This window comes from Ciconia boyciana, chromosome 1 (assembly GCF_034638445.1).
Source record: "Ciconia boyciana chromosome 1, ASM3463844v1, whole genome shotgun sequence".
Classification (NCBI taxonomy): domain Eukaryota; kingdom Metazoa; phylum Chordata; class Aves; order Ciconiiformes; family Ciconiidae; genus Ciconia; species Ciconia boyciana.
The window spans coordinates 185,904,663-185,927,317 of NC_132934.1; the positions used below are offsets into that span (position 1 = coordinate 185,904,663).

Genomic DNA, 22,655 nt, shown 5'->3' on the forward strand with positions numbered 1-22,655 from the left:
CAAGTATCTGTGGAAGTTGAAATTCTTTGCATATCATGGAATAAGGAGAAGACATTTGTAAAACACTTTTTTTTTTTTAAACTTCCCAGGGTATCAGGATATTTATTATAGAAAATTAAATTAAGTTAGTGAGAAAATATTTTCCTTTTTCTTAGACAAACAAACAAAATGTTTTGTGCTAATTGCCTTCAGCTCAATAAAATATAAAATAAGAACATAAAAACTATTACACTGGTTCAAATCAAAGGACTGCCTAGGTCAGCATCGTCTCTCTGAGAGTGGCAAATAGCAAATACATGTGTATGACTATAAGAAGTGAATCAAATCTTCTATCTTGTGATTGTCTGTCTCAGGGACTTCCCAAGATTCTTCTGAGTTTCTCATCCCTATAACTCACTGAAACTCCTCTTATATTTGTACAGCCACTATGAAAACAGCAAACTGGTTAAGCACTTCCCTAACTTTCCCTGCTACGTGCCGGATACTTACTTGTGGCTCAAGTTCTCCCCGTCGTTTATATATGGCTTTTTCTCCTGTCAGCCCATCAATGATTTTGGCATCATCCAGCTCTCCAACAGCTTGGTGTCTCAGCCATTGTCTTTCCTTACCCTTGGCCTACAACAGAAAAGAAACCTTAATTCACTCAGTGATGTGATTAAGCAATTTAAGACACACTGAACATGACATACGAACGAATTTTCTTTGTAATGATGTGATAGTTTTGGCATAAGTCAAAGAAATCCAAATGCATTTTCGTAGCTGTCCTGCTCTTTTTCTCTGAAAGAAAAATTAACACTGACAAAGAACACGTTCCCTCTCTACTTTTGTCTTAAGTCATTTCATATATGGGAGTTTAACTGCGGACTGCAAAAATGCTAACCTTTTTTCTTGCAAATGTGCTGGAAATCTGTGTAGCTTGTGCAGAAACACATACAACCAGAGGGACATGCATAACTGACCATTTGTTATGTGTTCTCCATCCAAGCAGCACAAGAAGAAAACACTGGGTGACTTAAAGGTAAAACTAAGTATTATTTACCTTAGGTAATGGTAAGAAGTTTCTTTTAAAGTAATATTCATTATTTATATTTTATAAATATATATTATAACTATATTTATATTTTAAAATAAAAGCCTTGAAAATTGTGATACTCAAGAGACTGAGACACTGAATGTTTCTTTTATTTTCTTTAAAAGAACACTGGTTACCTACAGCCTGACTTGATGAACAAACATTACAATCCAGGAACTCAAATATTCACGGAACTCCTGTACATAAAAGCAAGCACTTCAGATTGAAGACTCGAGTGTTTTAATATTATAAACAACATATTTAAGAATGTTTTCAATGGATAGCTTCATCATGGTTTATAATATATAAGATCCATCTAAAGACAGCAAAGTCTGCATATATGGGTTTCATGGTTTATTTCATTTCTGCTTAAATCTTCAGGTTGAAGTTGTTCATCCTAGTAGTAAGCCCAGCAAGGAAAGAAGATTTTAAATTTATATATGTATAATGCATTTGCACTCTCAGCAAATTGCTGGTCAGCAGCTGGAGGAAAATCAAATAGCCAGCAGGTCACAAACTTCCTTAAATATTGGTTCTCAGGAATGAAAATCAGTTGCTCTGTGACGAGCAGGAATTGTTACATTACAAATCCCCAGTAAACTGCAGGCCTGTGATTCGAGAGGACGAATCTTTATAATTTTGTACAGTCTGAGCAGTCAGATGATGGCTTCCTAAGCCTCAGAGAAGCTTTGATTTTGCTTTGGTCAAAATTTATGAGTTTTTCTTTTTGGTGTGTATGGAAGAAGGAGTTCTGGACTACTGTCTGTTGCCTATAGTTACTCAAGACTAATGGACTACTTACCTATGAAAATAAGTGGGCAGAAATAATACAAAACCACAAGCAAAATGTTTTGATTAATTACTTTTACAGTGTAGAATTAACATAGTTGTGACAAACAGTTTTTTTAGTTAGGTTGTGTCAGTATTTGAACTGAACAAAAGCCAGTATTTGAACTGAAATTTTATTGGAGGAACAGAGAGTTGACATTCTCTCCTAAAACAGGAAAGAATGCCGACAAAATCTGACCTAACCTCTTTCCAAAATAATGCTAAAATTATTTACACTACTTAGCATCTGCCTCTCCCATGCAGAATTCCTAAGAATTTATTTCCTTTCATAAAAGCTGAAAAAAATCCCCTTAAGCACGTGTGTTATATAATGCACATAGATATTACCAAAAAGCTTCAAAGTATTTTCAATATATAATTTTCATAAGCTTAAAAGCAACGTAAGTTTAAAACCATTTACAATTTTACGAGAAAAATAGAACTATTACATATATACCTTGCTTTGATATTTTACTAGAAAGTGCATACAACCCATTACTATTGCAATATACTGTGACCATATTGATGAAAAAATATTGTATATATATTCATTGTGTTGCTTTTGAAATCAGAAAAATGTGCTAGATACTGTATCTTATCAGCATGGCAATGGCTGATCACAATACACCACTGCAGTAATTCTTTTCACTGACAGATACCAAAGGCACATTTACAAAAAAAATTACAAAATGTAACTGTGATGTCTGTAAATATCACAGAAAAAGTTGTGTATGTGAAGTGATCACATCTAAATATGTAACTCGTAACGGTATAGGATGGTGTTAAATATTGCCAGTTGTGGTCTGCATTTGTTTCTGGGAAAACATTATGCATATGTTCCCTTAGCTGCTGAAATCAGAAAACCACTACTGATGGGGCACAGGGTTTTTGCATCGTCAGCTCTCTGAGCCATGTTTATTATAGGACTGCCGCTATTTTATTCTTGCTGCTATGAGCAGACAGTTCCCACATGGTCTAAATTGGTGACCAGCTCAGGTTTGCCCAGTTTAAATGTAGGTGCCTAAATGATGCTCAGAAGCTACAGGGACAGTTGCTGCAGATTGCCTCTGTAATAACCAATAAAAAGAGAAGTACTTTCTGGAAGGCAAGTCATCTAAACTCCAAGAAGGCCTTTCTGAGTGACTGACTGACTGACCATAAGCTTTTGAATCAGCCAGCATTAGGAGAGAGGAGAAAGCTCATCATTGACCAAATTTCCTAGATTTCTGGCTTTGCTACTTCTACAGAAGATAAACGACAACTCATAATGTTTTGTTAATGTTGTTCAAAGAGCTGACAGAGATCAGTGAGTTATGCAAAGTAAAATGAACAATGAAATTACATTCTCAGACCATATTTATGTATCACTTTCAAGGATCAGCTTATTCCAAACATCTCTCTCTGCTGCTACTAATTTTTGTGAGCCATCAACAGCTGGACCTGAATCCCAGCCTTTTGATTCGTGGGATGTAAAATCTAATCAAAGGAACATATTTTCAAAAAACTCACAAACCTAACAATAAAAAGGCATATGTTGAAAAGAAAATCCAGGTTAAATAAACATGGACGATATATTTCCATTATGTGAACACATTGAGTTTGAAACAAAGCAAACTCAAATATTTTTAAAAGCCAAAAGCGTTCTCTACTGAGAAGGTAATTTGGGATTTTCACAAAGTTAAAAACACACAGATATCTGAGCTGCAAAGTTGACTGCAACTGACAGTGCCATTGACTTCTTATTTAAGAAATGAGGAATGTCTGATTGATAACAGAAAGAAAACAGTTTTAGCTGAGAAGCCATGGCATACATAGGACTATCCAGAAAAACGGGGAGACAGAGGCATAGTCCTTCATCAGGGTTGAATGACGTACCATGCTGAAGAATTCAAATAATTTTTTTCTCAAAAAGATAACATGAAATGTGCTTGGACTCAGCAGAATTAACCCAATTAACAGAAAGCATTCTGCAACTAAGTAACTCCTGTTATCATTTATCTTCATTTTCCTAATGCATCTTCTAATAAAAAAACCTACCAAAATCTGTACAAAATTTTATAAAGTTAAAAATTTGCTTTCAATATTGCTCTTATTCTATGACCTAGCTTTTCCAAATTCAGTGAGTTCGTTTTTTTCATCATAAAGTACATTTGCTAGCTCTGTGGTTAGCTGTTATAGATTTTGGCAGGAAGTTAGCAAAGTCTTATAAAATACGCAGGCTTATAAGACTTTGCCTTGATATTAAAAGGACCTTTTTAACAAAACAACAGGATACATCTCCTTATGTTAAAATATGTTATATTTTGATTATGATTAACGTGATCCCTGAATGTAAGAATTTTGGCTCTAACTAATAGATAAGGCAGACTAAAAAAAGACTTTAAACTGAAGATTCACTTATTCACTTCACACCTAGAGCATGCTTCCAGCGGCATGTCTACTAGAAACGTGGTAAAAAAAGCAGTTAGATATAAATGATGTAGGAAAAACTGAGATTTATACCTAAAATTTTTCAATTGAAACCTGCCTTTACAAGTCAAAAGCTTATGTCCTGAACACACATATTAGGTGCATGAATCACCTAATCGTGACCATCTTAAATGTTCATTATATGAGGAGCTCTCTGAATTGACACATTCATAATAAAACCAGCTAATGGTTCTCTGTGTATATATGTGATTATAGTAGTGTTGTTGTAGTCACAATGGCTTAAAGATATAAGTAAGGCAAAGAAAAATGTTACCTTTCTTACTTGCAGTACCAGGGGATTGGATTTTTTGACCGAGAAGGAGTCTGTCGATCATACAGAGTAATTTCTTTCTATGTTTCAGTTTTATTGCTGAAGTAAGGAGACCAATTAGACACAGCACAGTGACTAACTAACAGACTAAGGTATATGTATACCAGTGGTCGGTAGCCTTCAACAGAAATATTTTTAATCGGAGATGTCTTAGAGGGAGTAAAATTAATTTTCCTTTAATTGTCAATGAAGATTAGCAGATTCCTCCTAGAAACAATGCACTTTTTATTTTATTTACCCCATATATAAACACTAGTATTACTAAAATCTAGAACAACCCACAGGACCAATTACTAGAAGAAAGGCAAACTGCTGGTTTTGGTCAGCTTCCACTCAGATTTGGGCTACACCTATTTTTATTAGCAAAAGTTAAAAACAAACCTGAGAAAAATTCATGTTTTCAGCTGCATATACAGCAAAGCTATGACCTGGAGTGAGTGTTTGTTTTATCATCTATAGCATTTGCACTTCTAAGCTAAAAAAGTCTTTTGGACAGGAAGTAAAGACAAAGGCTGTGATCTACACACCACCACATATTCTTTTAATAACGTATAGCATTTTCTTTTGCAAAATTGTGCTTCTGAATAAGTAATCTCTGTAAACTGTGGTATAGGAATACTGTAACTTGTAGAGATGAGCACTGGGATCCACTTAAAAGCTGCCTTCGAAATAGTAATATGAGACTGTTTTTCCTAACCATGATTATAACCTGAATCTGCTTTTAGCCCTCAAAGATACAATAGTCAAATGGTAACAGGATATTAGCAGGATAATACTTGGGGCCTCATGTAATGAGCTCATCATGTTCCTTTATCAGTGAATCTAAGATTACCTGCAGATTGTCTAAGATGATGCGGAGTGACTGAACTTGACGTCGGACTGCTCCAGAGAACCTTTCGTAAGTTGATGCATCATATTCACTCATCTGAATCTCTTTCAGTCTAAAGCAAAGAACAGGGAGCTAAGAACAGTTTAGGAAACAAGCATATCATCCATTTACGTATGTAAATTAAAAGTTTATTTACTTGATAACAGGGAAATTCAGACTGTAATAACCACACACAAGAGATAAATCAAAGAAGTGGCAGCCGCTTTTGTGAATTTTTGACAAGGCAGATGATCACCAATGTCTACAGGGATTGCATCACATTAAAACTTATTAAAGTTACTAATCCTTTGTCTCTCTCCTAATCTGCTTTAATGTTTGGGAAGTAAATCAGATGTTCTGAAAACTGTGATCAAATTCTAAAGGTTTTATTGGCTCAGGTGTTGCTATCTGTACATAAAAGGATCATGACTGTCTATTCATTACTTCACCGTTGGAGTATTCTAAACATATCACGATCCATGCTTTAACACAAAGGTTAAGTAAAGACACACTATAAAATCTGTCCTTGAAGACCTACAACTAGTAACCCTGTCACAAATACCTATCTTTGTGCTTCATAAAATGATGAAACCTTGAAACAAAGAAGTTTTAAATGAACATTAACAAAAATGTGCTCCCCCACAAAAAGAGTCATGCCACTGAACACTGTTCTGTCCAGAGGCTTAACAGAGAATGCAACACCTGCACTATAAAAACAGATATATGCTTTTTCTATAAGTTAAGATGTGCCCACTTAAAGTTCTGTATCATTCTTCTCAACATCGTAGCTAAGCAGATACTCTTAAACTGGTGAAACTCAAAACTGCAATGTAATTACAAAGGTCTAACGGTGAAGAACGAGCTAGGGGACAAGTGGATATGCTGGGAGTGTGCACCATTTGATATTTTCCATGACACAGCATCATGTAGCGAGGCAGCAATTGTGTATGTGCCCACCCTACCATCCAGCACATGGCTGGGTTCAGTCCTGAGCTAAAACATACTGGCTTATCTGTGCACAGCTCATTTCAAACAAGCATTTCGTAACAGCATAACCTCACTCACACTGTTCTGAAAATACTGATTTTTAAATTAACTATAAATGGATAGTAAAGTATGTATAGGCTAGTTACATTTTTAATGACAAGTTTTTTAATACCATCACAAGTTACTTGCCTGGAACATACAGTATACATGAGAATTGCTGTTTAGACTAGCCCTTTAACGATAATATTAAAATCAAACATGAAATCTCTGTTGTCTTTAGTATGACTATGTCTTTTTCTATCTTGAATTTTGCATAGACATGGTCATAGCCAACTATTATTCATTAGAGGCAGGAAAAGGTAACTTTCAGTGCCATACACTTTATTTCATGGATCCTGCCGATGGAGTTCAGTATCTTCACATCAATGAAGAAAACATTTTGTTTCAAACAAAAAAAACTTCACGTGCAGTTTTACTTTGTTAGACTCTACATCAGTCCACAGTGAAAGCTAGTTCAGAAAAATACCACGAAAAATACTGCATCTATTCAAGAGCAGTCGCTAACTTCATTCTAGTGAAATAGGGTGATTTAAAATGTTTTCCACTAGAAGTACTATCTAGCCAGGAAAGCAATCAATAGCTTTCATATTAAAATTCTCCCTTCTAGATAACAATGTATAAACCAAGCAGTGAAATCTGCAGTCCCTCTTATTTTTTTTCTTTGGCCTGAGGACTCCAGCCTCTCTATTCTTAACTTTTATCTGTTAGTTCCCACAACTATCCAAGAGGTACAGAATAATCAAGCCAAATGTGGCTTCAGAATAGGGTTCATTTACAGCTACTACATGCCAGCTCTCTGGTTTTAGCAGGACATGAATTGTTATCTCATGTACAGATACTCTGATTCTACAGGACGCAGCTGCACTGTTTCCACAACATGTAGCAGTATTCAGGAATTTCCCCTAGCACAAATTTTGTAAATCACCCATACAGGAAGGTAGAAACTCATCAAAGCATGCCATGTGTGTATATGTGCATATGCACAAAGAGATGTACAGTATCTAAGACCATACATATCACTGGTTTCTATTATGAAGCAACTGATAAGCAATTTTGAAGAATGGGGATGTCGAAAGGGTTAAAAGTAGTCCTCCCCACCTACCCCCCCATAAAGCACCAGGAAAAAAGACAAAACAAGCTCTGCATTCCCCCTGAAAACAAAACCTTAAGTGACTATTTTTAATTTAAATTTCTGTATGTTGCTTGTGTAAACGAAATCACTATTAAAAGGTATTTTGCCTTCCAGGGTCTTTTCCTCTGAAACATTGACATAAACTATACATTTTCCCTGTCTTTATTAATCACTAATGCTCTAACAGGAATAATAAATGCTCCAGGTAATTTAGTAATAAAAACATGATTAAAAAAATAAAATTGACCTGAATGCAATAGATAAATTGCTGTTTTTAAATACAGTGATTCATGTACAGTGTGTGCTCTATGCTTAACAGCCTAATTATTTATACATCAGTTGAAGAAAATGGCAATCTCACCTGCTCCTCACAGCACCCAGATTTGCCCCCTATTGGGAACCACTTTGTTAACAGCAAGAAAATTTTAATCTGTGTCTAGTACTCCCTACTTTCAGACAGATACTCACATTGCAATATGCCCTGGGCTGAAACATAAAACTCACTTGGTATGACTGTCAATACACTTTGATTTTTTAATGCAAAGTACTAGAGTTTGACTTGAGAGTTCAGTCGGTGGAAGAAATCTGAATCTCTGTGCATAGTCTGGGTAACAGCTGATTAGTAACCATGCATTACACTAATGCTGGGATGATCTGTGGTTTGTGTAGAAGTCTCTGCTGAGCTCTAATAGTTCAAATCATCTCACCATTTGGCTACAGGTCTTTCAAACAGAAGCAATTTGCTTGTAATGGTCCATTTTGAAAGACATTTGTTAGATGATGAATTCCTAACAACATACAATCTGGATTCATCATAATTCAAAGAAAATTTCATATGGTAGATCCCTTTTAAAAAAAGGTAAATATTCACATCAGTCTCCTTATTCACCTAGTTATGTTTTACTCTACCAAATCACACAGTCATTTTAACAGTGTGGCTTAATTCAATAAAACATTCCATACATCTTGTCCAGAACAGTTAAACACATGCTGGTAAGTGCTGTTAAATGATAATGATCAGCATAAGGTAGTTGATAAATACAGTTAAGAAAGAAAATTCTTTTTAGCCACCTTTTTCAAATTCTTCTGGGAAATGGAAGGGAAAATAAAGACTTTCACATTACCTCTGTTTAAAGGCCTTTTCACCCATCTCTCGAGCAGCTCTCTTAACCTCCTCAGGAACAGCATCCTTTTCAGCTTGAGATATTTGGTAAACCCTGTGGCCAGCATCCAGTCGATATGGCCCACCTTTGCCACCTAACCCAGCAGTGTCTCTCCCACCTAACATGATTGAGATAAAAAAATAATTAAGAATATGCATTCAATAATAAATAAGAATGCATCTTCTTTAAAGCTTCTGTTGTCATATCTACAGACGCTCCAAAAAATTTGCTAACAATCCCCAGTAGAAGTATTTATTGCCAATTATTTTCCAAACGAAACAGCTATCACGTTAAGAACTCCAATGGAATACCTGTGTTTATAGTCCCTTGAGTCCGGATTCATAATGGTTTCCACCTTGTACAAAGGGGACTATAGGTCATATGTGTCTTGTTCATGTCCTCAAAGCCCCTGGTCCTTAGAGCCATTCATTCAGACTCTGTCTTCTCCCTAGGATTTGTTTGTTTACGCTGTTCCCAGACCACATTATCTAGTGATCATTATCATGCTCTTTTAGAATTAGGAGGCATTTTGCCTATTCTGTGTGCCTCTTGCCTACACTACCTAAATTGCTGTGGCTACAGAGACATCTAAGAGAATGGCAAATGACTCAGCCTAGTTTCTATGGCTGCAAACTTCTGGTTCTCTATATAGCCAATGACAAGAAACAACAAAATGTAATTGAAGTAGAGATCTGCTATATACAGTTCAAGTTAGACACTGCAAACATACTTCTTTTCACTGGCAATAAAGCAACCCTGTACTGAGTAAAATAGCTCTAAGCAGAGGGTGGCCTTGTATAAATCCATTTTTGACTGGCACAGCATCTCCCTTAGACATCCTCCAATGATGCATTTAAAAAAAAGAATGAAAAACCTGTTCCACCAGCCCAAGTATTTCCACCAACATGCGGCATGTTGTCTGGATCCACTTTTCCATGTTTGGGGGAACTGACATCCAAACCACTGTCCCTCTGAATGGTTATCTGTAAAATAAAAAATAGAGCTGTAAATCTCTCTTATAGCAAGGAAAACCACTCTAACAACCTAATAATAGAATACTAGGTCTGCTGAAGAGCTGTAGGACCAGCATTAATTCATTAAATGCAACATCCCACCTGATGAGGGCAACAGGGTAAAGCAGAGTAAAACAGGGCTCCTGAGTGGCACGTTAGACCCACACCAGATCTAAGACTACTGCCACATCCGAACCACTCCTTGCATTCAGATCTTATCCACACTAGAAAAGTGCTTACTGATAATCGCCAGCATAACTCAAAATCCCCCTGTAGACAGGATCAGCTGCACTTTGAACGTTTCTCGTAGTATTGGCAACACCTGGCTGTACGTCCATTTACAAATTTCACACACGCCCAACGACAGCTCCACATTCTTTATTGATAGGCAGATTGATCTGCCTTTCATGAACAGGGACTAAAGAAATGACATGCTCTTCTCTGAGATTCGTCAGTATATGGCTAGTTCAAATGACGGGCTCACGTAATCCTTAACTTCCTTGCCATGACCACAAAAGCCTACAGTGGTGGGTCTTCTACCCCTGTCTACTGACTGCACTTTCCCCATCTGCACAGCTGAACACCCAACAGCTGCCAGATGGTCAGGGCTGAGTCACTTTAGGCTGGGGCTGGATTTAAGTGGGTGACTGAAGGTAAAAATACTCCTTCCCATTACAAACTCTGAGTCATGTAGTGAATCAATGATTCATGTGTAAACTGCCCTTCAGTTACTAATCTTCTATAATTTAATCCCACTTCATTTTTTTCTTTATGAAACTTAATGACAGAGATGTAAAATTGATGTCTTTAACCTCTACAAATTAACTTTCTTCTCATCTACCATAATACATTTAATTATCTGATGAATTTATGTGCCCAATAACTACACTTTATTGCCTTCTCAGAAGTTCACTGGCATTATCAGGGTTTTCACTGGGACTGTAGAGCAGTTTAATCCTTGAATTCACCGTCTTGCAGGCTCAACTTCATGCTGACATGAATTCCATACATGTTTTTGAACTGAAAACATGCGCTCTAAAAACAGTGTCTTGGCAGCTATTCAAAATATCATTTTCTTTCTCTTTATAGAATTTATATTAATTCAAAGAGGTACAATACATCCTCTGTGAACCATGTCATTAGTGTAAAATCAAGATCTAATCTGATAAATTACATTAATTTAACATTTGTATAGGAAGAAAGACACTTAACCACAACAGCATGTTACCCTTAGGGTTATATACTTTTTTGGTTTAAGATATTTCCTCCAAAATAAACAGTTCTTTTTTGCATAACTGGGAGATTTCAAAACTATCAGAAACACAGGTCAACAAAAATCATTGAGCTTAGTTTAAAATAAAATCATAAAACCAAAATGGTAGTGTCAGCCTCAGGAATCAAACCAAAATATTATTCTGTAAAGAGAAACAAGAAAATGATGGAAATTTTTTACATGTTCAGCCTTCTGGCTTCTTCATAGAAAAATACTCAAAATTCTGCAAAAGGAAGCTCTAGGAGGCAAACATAACCATAACCCAAATACGATATTCTATTTTTGTCAAGTTTTTCCATTGAAAAAATTCACTAAATATTTTGAAATACAACTATTGCTTAAATTTTGAGTTAAAAGTTCTGTAGGCAAAAGAGCTTTGTTGCTCACGTGTTTCTCACATATGATAAGCTGTTCACAAATAATAATTCTAGTACAGATGCACTAGACAAGTTTCTAATATACACCTATTTTACAGTAGTGTTGATCTGATTAAAGCAGGTATTAGTAACTTTGAAACAGCACGTGGTTAATAAAAAAATCTTTTATTTTATAATGATTTGTGACTTTTTGTTCTTGAAAGGACAGCAGAACATCCAACATTTGATTTCTATTAAAACTTTGAAAGAAATTGCATGAGAGAGAAAAAGAGACAAGTGGTACAATAGCTTAAGAATGTGACCTCCTTACTAATTTTTTTATATATAGTTAATAGGTTACTGGGTAAAATAATTGAAAATTTAAGGATACTATTGGAACACCACTAGCAGATGTGTACATTTCATGCCAGTGAATTGCAGCAGTTTCATTCATTTACTTGTTTTTTTAAGTAACATCTATGCACACAGAAGGTAGTAAAATTTTGCTACATCTGACTACTTTAACAACCAATTTTTATTAGTACTGGTTTGCTGGAGTAACTGTTTTTTAAATTTACCATACACTTAGAAACTGTGTTAAATTAGCACACTGTAGAGCCCTTTGAAGAAAATCTTCTGGATGTACTTTCCTGGTTTTTCTTTGAGCTCTTAGATAATTCCATTAGTGACTTATCAGGCTTTTCTCCTCCCCATCCCTGTCTCCATGGAAGTGTTTCAAGGCGATTTTACAACTAACAACTTCTCTCTGCTCTGAAGACGCCTCTATAAAGTAAAAGTTAGACTAGCAAATATCTAAATTAGAACTGAAGATATATTTTAGAAAGAAGTAAACAGTAAATCACTGAGTCTGGATGTGAAATCAGAGGAAGGATGAGGAAAAAAAAAAAAGAAGAGAAAAACTTCTGGACAACGATACATTCTTCAGCATGACAGATATAAAGAGATGGAAGAGCCATAGATAAGTCACCTCTCTGAGGGCCGGAGGAATTCCTGATGTTAGGAACTGTTGGAAAGGTAGATTTAAGGGGGAGGATCCAAAACTGGATGTGTTATGAACCTGGCAAACTGAAGGACAGTCAGTGGGAAAAATCTAGTCTGTCTGGAGTGAGAAGGAAGACAAAAAAAACCAAGTACTGAAAGTAGAGAAAAAGCTCAAACAAATCTAAGAAATCCATAGTAACTTTTCCAAGCTTGTCCAACTGGAATTTCTAAACCTACTGAGATTTATCTTACTGTTGTGATGGATATTTTCCAAATATATAAATAATTTCCTTGCTCAAAAGTTGATCTGTCCCCTCCTGAATACTTTCCGTTTGAATCTATTGCAAGACTTCTATCAACTTTGTTTCTTTCAGTGAGAGTTTTGACTAAGCGTCTCTTTTTGAGAGAAGTCTGTGCTCTTTCTAGCTATACATGCACTGAAAGGCGCTATTCATTACTGCATTATTGTGAAGATTCCATGCTGTCTGGTGTGCATATCACAGCTTTGTAAAACAACAGATGAATTCAGTCTAGTAGCCTTGAGTTTCAGCTATGAGGTACAGGTCAGAGCAGAATAGCTGGAAAAACTGTGAAATTTTCCTTCTGAGACTTCCTTTTGATTTCCAAAATAACCACAATTTCCAAAACACTCAAGACACACGTGTCAGTTGTGCATTATCTAAACTTGTTTATACATATTGGTGATCCATGATCAGAGCATAAAAGCACTTTTCCACTGCCTGTTTGGGCAGGTTCTTCTTCAAAGTTCTCACCACACAAGAAGCACAACTGCCGTCCTCTCCTGGGATACATGTGATTCTTATTTTATTCTCTATAAAGTCCAAATTCTCAGTAATCATCAGTGATCCTAGTCCCCAGTTTACAATCTTTTTGTTCTCTTCTTTTCTTTGCCTGTATTGTATTCTCAGGCACTTACACCAACGGGTAATGGATGTATTCGAAAGGACTTTGTGGATGGAGACTCTGTAGGTCTTCCAAAGTCAATGAAGCAAACAAACAAAAATTTTATGTGAGAAGAATATGAACACTGCAGGTCAGAAAGATGCTAAAGGAATGTGCTTTTCTGAAGAGGCAATGGTATGAAGGAAGTGCTTGAGAAAAAAAGGAAATGAAGAAACAACAGCAAATACCAAGACTTGTTAATGCTCTGACTTAATTTTCTGTTCCCAACAGCAAGGGCAGCCAGACAGGAATAGAACTGAACTCTCATTTTACATTCAGCGAGAGATACATGGTATCTGCACAACTTGCTCTGTATCAGTTCCTTGAGATACATGAATAGATGCCAAAACAGTTCTACATGGCTACACTTCATTTTTTTTTCTGACAACACTGGGATTCTAAGAGCCAGCTGAACAAGGTAAACTGATTCAGTTTGGAAACTAAGTGATCTTACCATCCTTCATACAGTAACATGAAGAAGATAAAGAGGCTCAGAGAAGCCAGTTACATGATTTAATGCACTCAACAACACAATGAAACCAGGTGTTTCACATCTGTGTCATATTTATGCCAAACAACTATTAAATGCATACCAGTCTGTAATAAGGGCCACTCTGAAGATGAGTCAAAGGCTGGTAGTTTTGTCTAGACTTCAGCTGGTCAGGCAAACTGTGGTAAGGGAACTTTATATTGTGTAGTAACCAAATCTTAACTATGTTTGGAAGGGGATCTAGAACCACATTCATGCCACTTAAGTGAATGCAGGATTGAATTCTATTGAGTTCTGATGTGAAATAATCTAATTTAATAAAATTAAACCCTGGAGAGTAAGGAAGCACTGGCATACATCACATTTTGATACTTTTATCATCCCTCGGTAAAAGACAGGAGCTAAATTTGTTGAGGATCACCCAGCTGACCCAGATACAACATACATTGCCTCTACGAGACACTGTCACAACTATGGGAAGAAAGGAGCTTGCAATAACCCATTAACAAAAATGTGTGAATTATGGAGAGGGCTGCTGTACTCTATTATTAAAATGATTTATGTCCCACACTTATATCGGCATTTCATTCTAGTATATGAGCTGTTTTCACAATTACAGTACTTCCCTTTTGAGCTGAGATTTCATTTTCTTGTACTACATTGCAAACTAATCTCTCTGCCTCTATGAGTAAAACTGGCTGAAAGCATTATCAAATTTAGCTTCAGCTGATTTTGCACAAGTGAGCTTAACAATATTTTAGTACCCAGTAATCTTAATCATACATTGCAATGTCACTGAGAAGGAAACAAGGTCTTTAAAAAGAAGCTTCACCACCTCAAAGGCAGTCCCAAGTAGCACAATTGTGCATTTCTGTGTCTTAACAAGTGCTGGTTGCCCCCAATTAGCTTGTGCCAAGCAAATAAATATAATAAAAGAAACGATAGCCAGTCTCCAGCATATTACATTTATACGTCTGATGGCAATAAAATCATTAAATTGTCTGACTTTTTATAAGATGCTTTTCAGGAACTATTCAAAGTACATCTAGACTGAATATATATTAATATCTCTACTATTAACATTTTTATAATAGTATCCAATTTAATGAGTAAAAGACAGTTAGCAAAGTCAACTGAAATGTCAGTATTTCTATTATTCAATCATTCACGTTTCAGAGTATGCACAACCTTCAACACTGCCACCTGTTCACCCATGCATTTTAAGCCCATACATCAGCTCCTCGTTGTTCAAGTCTGTTACAATAAACTAAAGACTAAAATTCCAGGAGTTATCTTTATTGCGGACACAGGGAAAGAGAGGGGGAATCTCATCTCCTCCTGTATCTTCCCACTTGAAATTCTCTCTGTTCCTGGGAGTTTCATGCAGGAGATCTAACAAGCGGCTCTCACTGCCTTAGATGCCCATACCCCCGTTACAGTCTTGTAAAAAGCTGACTCTCTAAAACAAGGGGCAGAACATGTACTTAGACTTAACCGGTGGCAGAAAAAGAACTCGCAGTTACAGGTTAGGAAATATCTTTTAGACTTTGTAAGCAGAAGTCAGACGAGGCTGAAAATATTTCTAGCTTTGAATAGAAAAGTAATAAATGAGCGATGGCTTCCAGTAAAAAGCGAAGGACTTTTTCCTTGATGCAGTCCAGGATGTGTCCCTGATGTAGATCGTTTTTTCAGTCGTAGATATTCCTGTCATCCTACCCTGTACATGACAGGCTTCTGTTCAACACAGCAAGCTGGCTAGAGAGTAGAGGGTCTTCTAATACAGCGGCTTACTTTTGTGTTCTGATTCGGTTAACCTCATTAAAATTCCTGAATGGTGCAGGATGTGTCAGTGCCTCCCATTCAGGAGTGCTTGCCAGAAAAGCTCCTTTGCGGTGCTGGCAGCAACAAAAGCAAGTTTCTGCGTGACGACTGTCAAAGAAACTCTGGTTTCCAACGGGGGCGAGCTGCCTCATGTACAGGGGAACAGACCTTTCACCTCTTAGTTTTAATACATCCGGCTCTGCCAGGACTAACTCATATCTAGACCTCTTACACAAAATGCAATGCTTATTTTAATACTCTGGATACATCCTAAAAAGGGGGAAAAGACCAGAAAAAATACTCTAATTCCAGGCTAACACCGTGCAGGTGTAAAGGGATGCAATTTGTACTTTAAAAAATGCACTATATTTCCATTCCCCAAACCTCCCCAAATCAAATTTTTCTTATCCTTTCGGGTATGTTTAAACAGAGCTGCCCATTCCTTATAGGATTTTACATCTTCATAACAGAAAAAAATGGAATTCCTCCTTGTGGTATGCAGTGACCAACAAGTAACCAACGTTTCTACTAAGCCCTTTTAAGCATTCAGTGGATCATTCCACATAGAACACATTTACTGAAACTGAAATCAGCATGATTTCATGTGTCACAACTTAATAAACATACAAATGGGCAAACCATCATTTTACAAAATACAAGCAAACAGGGTCACAGCTGCAGTATTTACAGCTGTAGAGAGTATTTACGTAGGAAGATTTTTAAAAAGAAAAAGCTAAGGTGCCCAAACAATAACTATTTTCACAAGCACTTATTCTAGTACTATTAGTCATAATACTGCATTGTTGGGTGTTTCTTACTGTTGATCAGAAGAAAACAGGAAAAAGAATTTGTGCACTAAGATTTGAGGTAGAATACAATTCACATGATTTAGCTGCTTAGTTTAATGTAAATTAAGAAGGTGTGCAATAGATTAATTAGTTGCATGATTAGACAGTCCTGGAAAGTAGGCAGATGTAGGCAGGATCTAGGCTGGCAAGATCCCATTCTTCATTTACTCTTTTTATCATAAGGGAAAGAACCCTGCTAAGATGCAAATTAGAAGATATCCGCTCTTATCCTAACATACCTGGGACACAGAGGGAAAGAATTAATCTGCTATTTTGCCTTTTCATTAATATACAATATATTAAACAGGGCAGTTTATAGTCAATGAAGAATACGTGTTACTTTCCATACAATGCATTAAATGATCATTGAAAAATATGAATTACATGAATATAAAAACACTACAAATACCATAAAGTTAAAATATTGATGTTTTCTTAAATAGCTTGCTTTCTTCCTTAGCACTGTGGACAAAGGTTGGGCATGTATCAGAAGATCACTGCAGGAAAAGAAGTGAAAACATCTTAGACTTTTGTCCTACAGGTGATTTGGGAGATGTTAATTCCTTCATCAAAATCAGTGGAAAAATCTTTTATCACAACCATACATTATTATGAAAGACGACTGACTTGGGCTGTAACAAAACACAACTATTCTCCAGGTGAAAAAGGCATTAAATAATCCATCCCACAGTGGCACTAAGTATTAGGAAATGCATTCCACAGAATTCAGAATGTATTTCAGCAGATGTGCAAAAGACTGATCTTTTCCTGAAACAAAATAATTGTTTTCTTTTATCTGCCTCCCTCCCCCTCCCCCCCCACCAACAACCTTAAAACCTCAGTATTAGCCTAGGCTGCATTTAACAGGTCACAAGCACATCCTTTTCTCCAACACATTCTTTATCAGCAGCATGAATATATGCATTATATTCTCAAAGAGTATATACAAGTCCCACATCAGGCAAATCAAAGGCTAATCTGCCTGTTCCATGCTGGTTTTACATTCCATTGTAAAATTGATTCTACCAAAGACAGAAAGAAAACATTGTATAATCTACTTACACAAACTAGTGAGAGAAAGGCAAAAATAGGCAAAACATCTAATGGCTTCTATTACTTTTACTTGTACCGTATCATGTACAGCTTTTTTCCATGTACTAAAAATTAATAGCACAATTTCTATTCACCTCAACAGCACAAAATTGAGCCCACAAGTCATTTTTCCACAGAAAGGAATATTCAGTATTAGACAAGACAATAATAATAATATATGAAATACATTCTGTTTCTTCAATTGTATCCTGAAATGAAAAAACATTAGGTGCATTGCAGTGTAAAACATTTAATAGGTTTTCTTCATTCATTTGGCTTCATTTCAATTCTATCTCATCTGTAAAACTTTGCAAGAATTCAAAATGAACTAATGAAGCTTCATGTATTATCTGAGTCCTGTGAATATTTCTCTATAAAAGTAGCTTTTAAAATTCATACAGGCATTAAACTTCTGTCTCAAATAGCAAAACTGTTCAAAGCATCATAGCTTTAATGGAATTTTAGAAAAGTGAACCTGGGTGGGGAAAGAGGTGGAGATTTGGAGTGAAACACGTAAAAAGGGGTATCTGGCTTGCAAATGAAGTTTTTATACACCAGCTAAAAAATCCAAACAACTATATAAAATGCAGTTGTTGCTGCTGTGGGTCTTCTTTTGAACTAAATGCTGTCACTCTAAGAACCAACTCAGAAACTCTGGAGCAGTAGATGCATTAGATGCTTTTGTCCATGAATATGCACTCTGTGGCTTCAAAGCTGGATAAACTAAATGAAGTAATGAGAGAATATCATACATTTGCTTCCATCTAGCAGATCCTCTGCTATGTTAACACCTGTGTAAATTCCATTTTCCTCTGTCATTATTAAAAATTGCCTAGTCAATTCTTTTCAACTAAAAGATGTGAGGTCATCATCTTTTTAGTATGCTAATCCACTACAAAATATTATCAGAGCAGACAGACAATGTCTAGCTTGGTTATTTATCATGACTACTATACACTTCCTAACATCAATGAACTCAGAAAACAATGAATTCGGTTTCTTCTGGAGTACCCTGAATAACGAACAGCTAGAGAGATGGAACAGGTGAACACATTATGACAACATGGAATAGTCTGGACAGAAAACCACAGGGACATTGCATGGTCAAAAGAAAGTTGAAAAGAAATTACATGTGGAAACAGAAAAGCCTTATTTTCTATAGACCTAGGACCTTGTCAAATCTGTCTTTAAGAAGCAGAGATGTAAGTTATTAAAGATCAACTATGTTGTTTTGATTTCTAAAGGAAAGCCTCCTATACTTAGCACTACTGTAACAGATTAGATGATTTAAACTTTCACTACATTTGTTGTCAGGGAACAACTTTCATATGAGCAGAATTATTAGCATGCATTTGTCTTGCTGGGACAGCAGGATTTCACTGGTGTTAGGAGCTCCAGACTTTACGTCAGCAACGTGCGCTGCCGCAGACTTTTTGCGACCTGAAAGACGGCGTGTTGAGGTTATATTTTCTCCCATGAGAACTGTGGGCTTCCACAGGAAGGTCAGAGGAAGAAAGAGGACCTTTGTGCTGGATCAGCCTGCGCTAACAGAAAGTTAAGGTTATTTCCACTCCTGCTCTTTGTCTGTCTGCTCTAATTAGACTGGAATATCTTTAGGAAAGGGAATGTATTTTAGACATGTTTGTATAGTGCTTCCAACAAGGGCCTCATTTCAGCTGAGGACATTTATATGAGAAAAAGTATCTGACAGAGACTCAACAGTCTTTATCTGAGTTGCTGTACCCAGTGGAGACTTTTAGAGATATGAACTTACCGAGCTCTGTGGGTTTGTGGCTTTCTAGTCTTATGCTTCCCTGTACTCAGATGCCTTGCTTCAAAGGGCGGTAAACGTCTGCTACTCCTCAACTTGCTAAAATGAATCACGCAGATCCAGGAAAATGTCACAGACCTAAACTGTGTCTTTGGGGCTCACGGATCTCAGAACTACAAACACTATCAAACTATACCTTGTAATCCACTTATTGACTAGATAAATCTGTAATCTGCAGTATTTCAAGTTTTTCAGGATCCTGCGCAGGACTGCAGAATGCCACCATATGGTTATTCCAAACTTACAAAAACTCTCCACTGCATATATTTTTCATAATTTATGGGGTTTGCACCGACAGTATTAAGAGATGAGCAAAATCACTGTTATTAGCTCACCGATGCCCTCATGTGGTCAGAAAAACTACTTGGTCTAAAGTAGAAAATACAGAACCGGGAGTGGTGGTGGGGAGAAGGACTAAACACTCTTGCTAAAGGTCATGCTTTTATCTCAAATCAAGAACTGCAGCTTTGCTCAGTTCAGTCTTAACATCAGGAAAAGGCTGGATTTTTGTTGAAATGTTACAAAGTAAAATGTCACTTTAAAAAAAAAAAAAAAATTAAATTGTCAGTATAGATTAAAGTAGATCCTGAGCAGTAAACAAGATGGGATCACTGAAACTCCTGAACCAATTATTCTTCAGATAAACACCCAACCTAAAAAATAAATTTAATCAGATGAACTTGCACTACCCTAAACTTTCAAGTACAAACTGTAGCTTCAGAAAATCAAAAGAAAAAAAGAATGCATTCAATAAAAACAAAAATATTAATTCACTTAAAGGGTGAATAATTCATTGTAGAGTTGTGTGTGATTATTTGAGTGGAATACAAATAGAATAACTGAGACTATTCAAGGAAGGGAGCAAGATGATCATCACCCAAAGACAGCAGAGAATCAAACCACTACAGATTTTCTGGTCTCAGCCCAAAGAACAGAAAAAGGCATAAAGGAAACCCCCTTCCATTTCTAAGAATTCATTTCCTTAAATCCATAAACAATGCCTTGCACATTGAGGATGGGATTTGGATCCAGACTGCAGACAGCTAAAGGTAGGGATCTCCCAGGTGAGCCAGGTGTCTGAGGTGCCACCTCGGGCAGAGGTGTCTGAAGAGCCATACAGTGTCTCCTTCAAGGTGAGCTCTTCAGGCTCTCTTGGTTACAATGGCAGCTCGCGCGCTTAGCTCAGAAGTAGACACTGAAATGCCTGCAGGTCTGGAGCTGGACCCTACTCCTTCTCTTTGCTGTTACTCTTCAATATTTCCAAGCAGAGCCACAGCAACCTGCCTGAGCTGCTTGTGTGCAAGAACCTGCAAACGCTGTTCAAAGCAATGAAAACTGAACTGCTTTTCCCTGTAAAAACTAAGCCTTATTCATTAAGTACAATATGCCTGCTGCTTTTTTTTTGATCTAATACAGTCTCTAAAAGAAGCAAGGTAAAGGGTATAGTTGACCATGTGTATCCTCTGGGAGGTAAATGTTTATCTCCTGATACTCCACCAAGGCCCATGGAAGGCTGCGTGGTGTTTACTGAGCATAGGTCTCGGTGAAAAACTGTAAGAAAGAAAAGGAGACCTCTCTAAACAAGCTAAGATTTTAATAAGACAGTTTGATCAACGAACTCCCATGAGTTAGTTGAACTTGAAGCATGGTTTTGAAGGGTTTAGCCATTAATAAACCAAGGCATGACTGCTTAAAAGGAAAACATAGACATTAATTTCATATAAATAAAAGTGTTTGCAAGACTCTCTGGATCTTTTTGTTATTAATGTTTTATTTCCTCAATGACTACACGGGTGATTTCCAAAATCCTCTAAGGAAAGCACCTAAATCATATTACGAAAACTTAAAGGCAGCTACACAACATTCTTTTGTTCTGTAATAGCACTATGAGGGAACGAAAGAAACAAATCTAAGAGTCCTTCCAAAAAATCAACTATAATTAATTCAGGACTAAAAGCACTACTACATATCAGCCACCTTCCCCTTGCCCTTGTTCTGGCCATACAATGGAGAATTCAAATTGCAAAGATTGTTAATAACCGTGACACTTCTTTTTTTTTTTTTTTTTTTTTCCATTTTTAAAAAATTCTTATGTAGATTTTACTAGACAATAGTTTGTATACTCTATCATCCTGCATTCCTGATGATCTCCACCTATTTCATGATGATTGCCTGAACCTCTCACTGTTGCAATTGGAGGCCAGTCCAACTGTGTCTAAGAGATCAAAATGCATGTGGGAAAAAGGAGGCTGTGAATACATGCACAGAAAGTTTCTCATTTTCTGAGTCCAGGTAGGTGCCTCAGCTATATTCTAGCTATATCAGGCATACACCAGCTAAAATAACCCCTGGGCTGCAAAAGCCAGACAAGGGATAGGACTTCTGCCAACATATCTTTTAACCAGCCGACTACAAACAAGGACCTGGCAAAAGGAGGGAGAAGTATTGTTGCATTCCTCATGGGTAAGTATATGTGTAACACAGGGATCCAGAGATCTTTTTCCTAAATTGCTCTACAATCTCCTCCTGTAATCTCTTCCTTCCAATTCCTGTTCATTATGAAATACCGTCCCTGAGGGACTGGGTACCTGCAAAGTTATGACGATCTCCTGAGGTAATTCTAATTCAAGAGAGTCAACATCCAGGTATGACATCTGGGCAAAAAAATGAAATTTTGTGTGTATGTATCAATTTGTGTATGTAAACATATAAGTGTGTGAATATATATATATGCACACAACTACATATGTATACCCCCCCACCTAATTTAACATGATCGTGTTTCTTCTAACTTCAACAATAAACCTGACATTTTTGGCCTTATGATAACTTTAAAAATGTACTCAGCTTTGACTCCAGTTCAACACAGGCTTTACCTGAAGTCTAGGCAGGATAGGAACACATTTTAAATATATTTCTAATGATGGACCTGGCATCCTATAATAGCTACTTAGTGTTTGCCTTTACCCTCATCAGATCTAAAGGTTAACTGATGGATTGAAGAAGGAAGTCTGAATGTTGGGAACTACTACTGAGTGCTGCTGAACTCATGAAAA

General features: G+C 36.6%; 1 protein-coding gene across 4 annotated transcripts in view; it reads right to left on the reverse strand.

The window, feature by feature from the left end:
- The window catches only part of VWA8 (von Willebrand factor A domain containing 8), a 197,133-nt gene that overhangs the window by 18,473 nt on the left and 156,005 nt on the right, over positions 1 to 22,655 (reverse strand). For all 4 annotated transcript variants that reach the window (XM_072850135.1, XM_072850134.1, XM_072850133.1 and 1 more), the window contains exons 38-41: positions 9,785 to 9,893; positions 8,872 to 9,028; positions 5,533 to 5,641; positions 490 to 615 (exon numbers count right to left, since the gene is read on the reverse strand). In XM_072850135.1, coding sequence (XP_072706236.1) covers positions 490 to 615; positions 5,533 to 5,641; positions 8,872 to 9,028; positions 9,785 to 9,893 — 501 coding nt within the window. The remainder of the gene's footprint in view (positions 1 to 489; positions 616 to 5,532; positions 5,642 to 8,871; positions 9,029 to 9,784; positions 9,894 to 22,655) is intronic.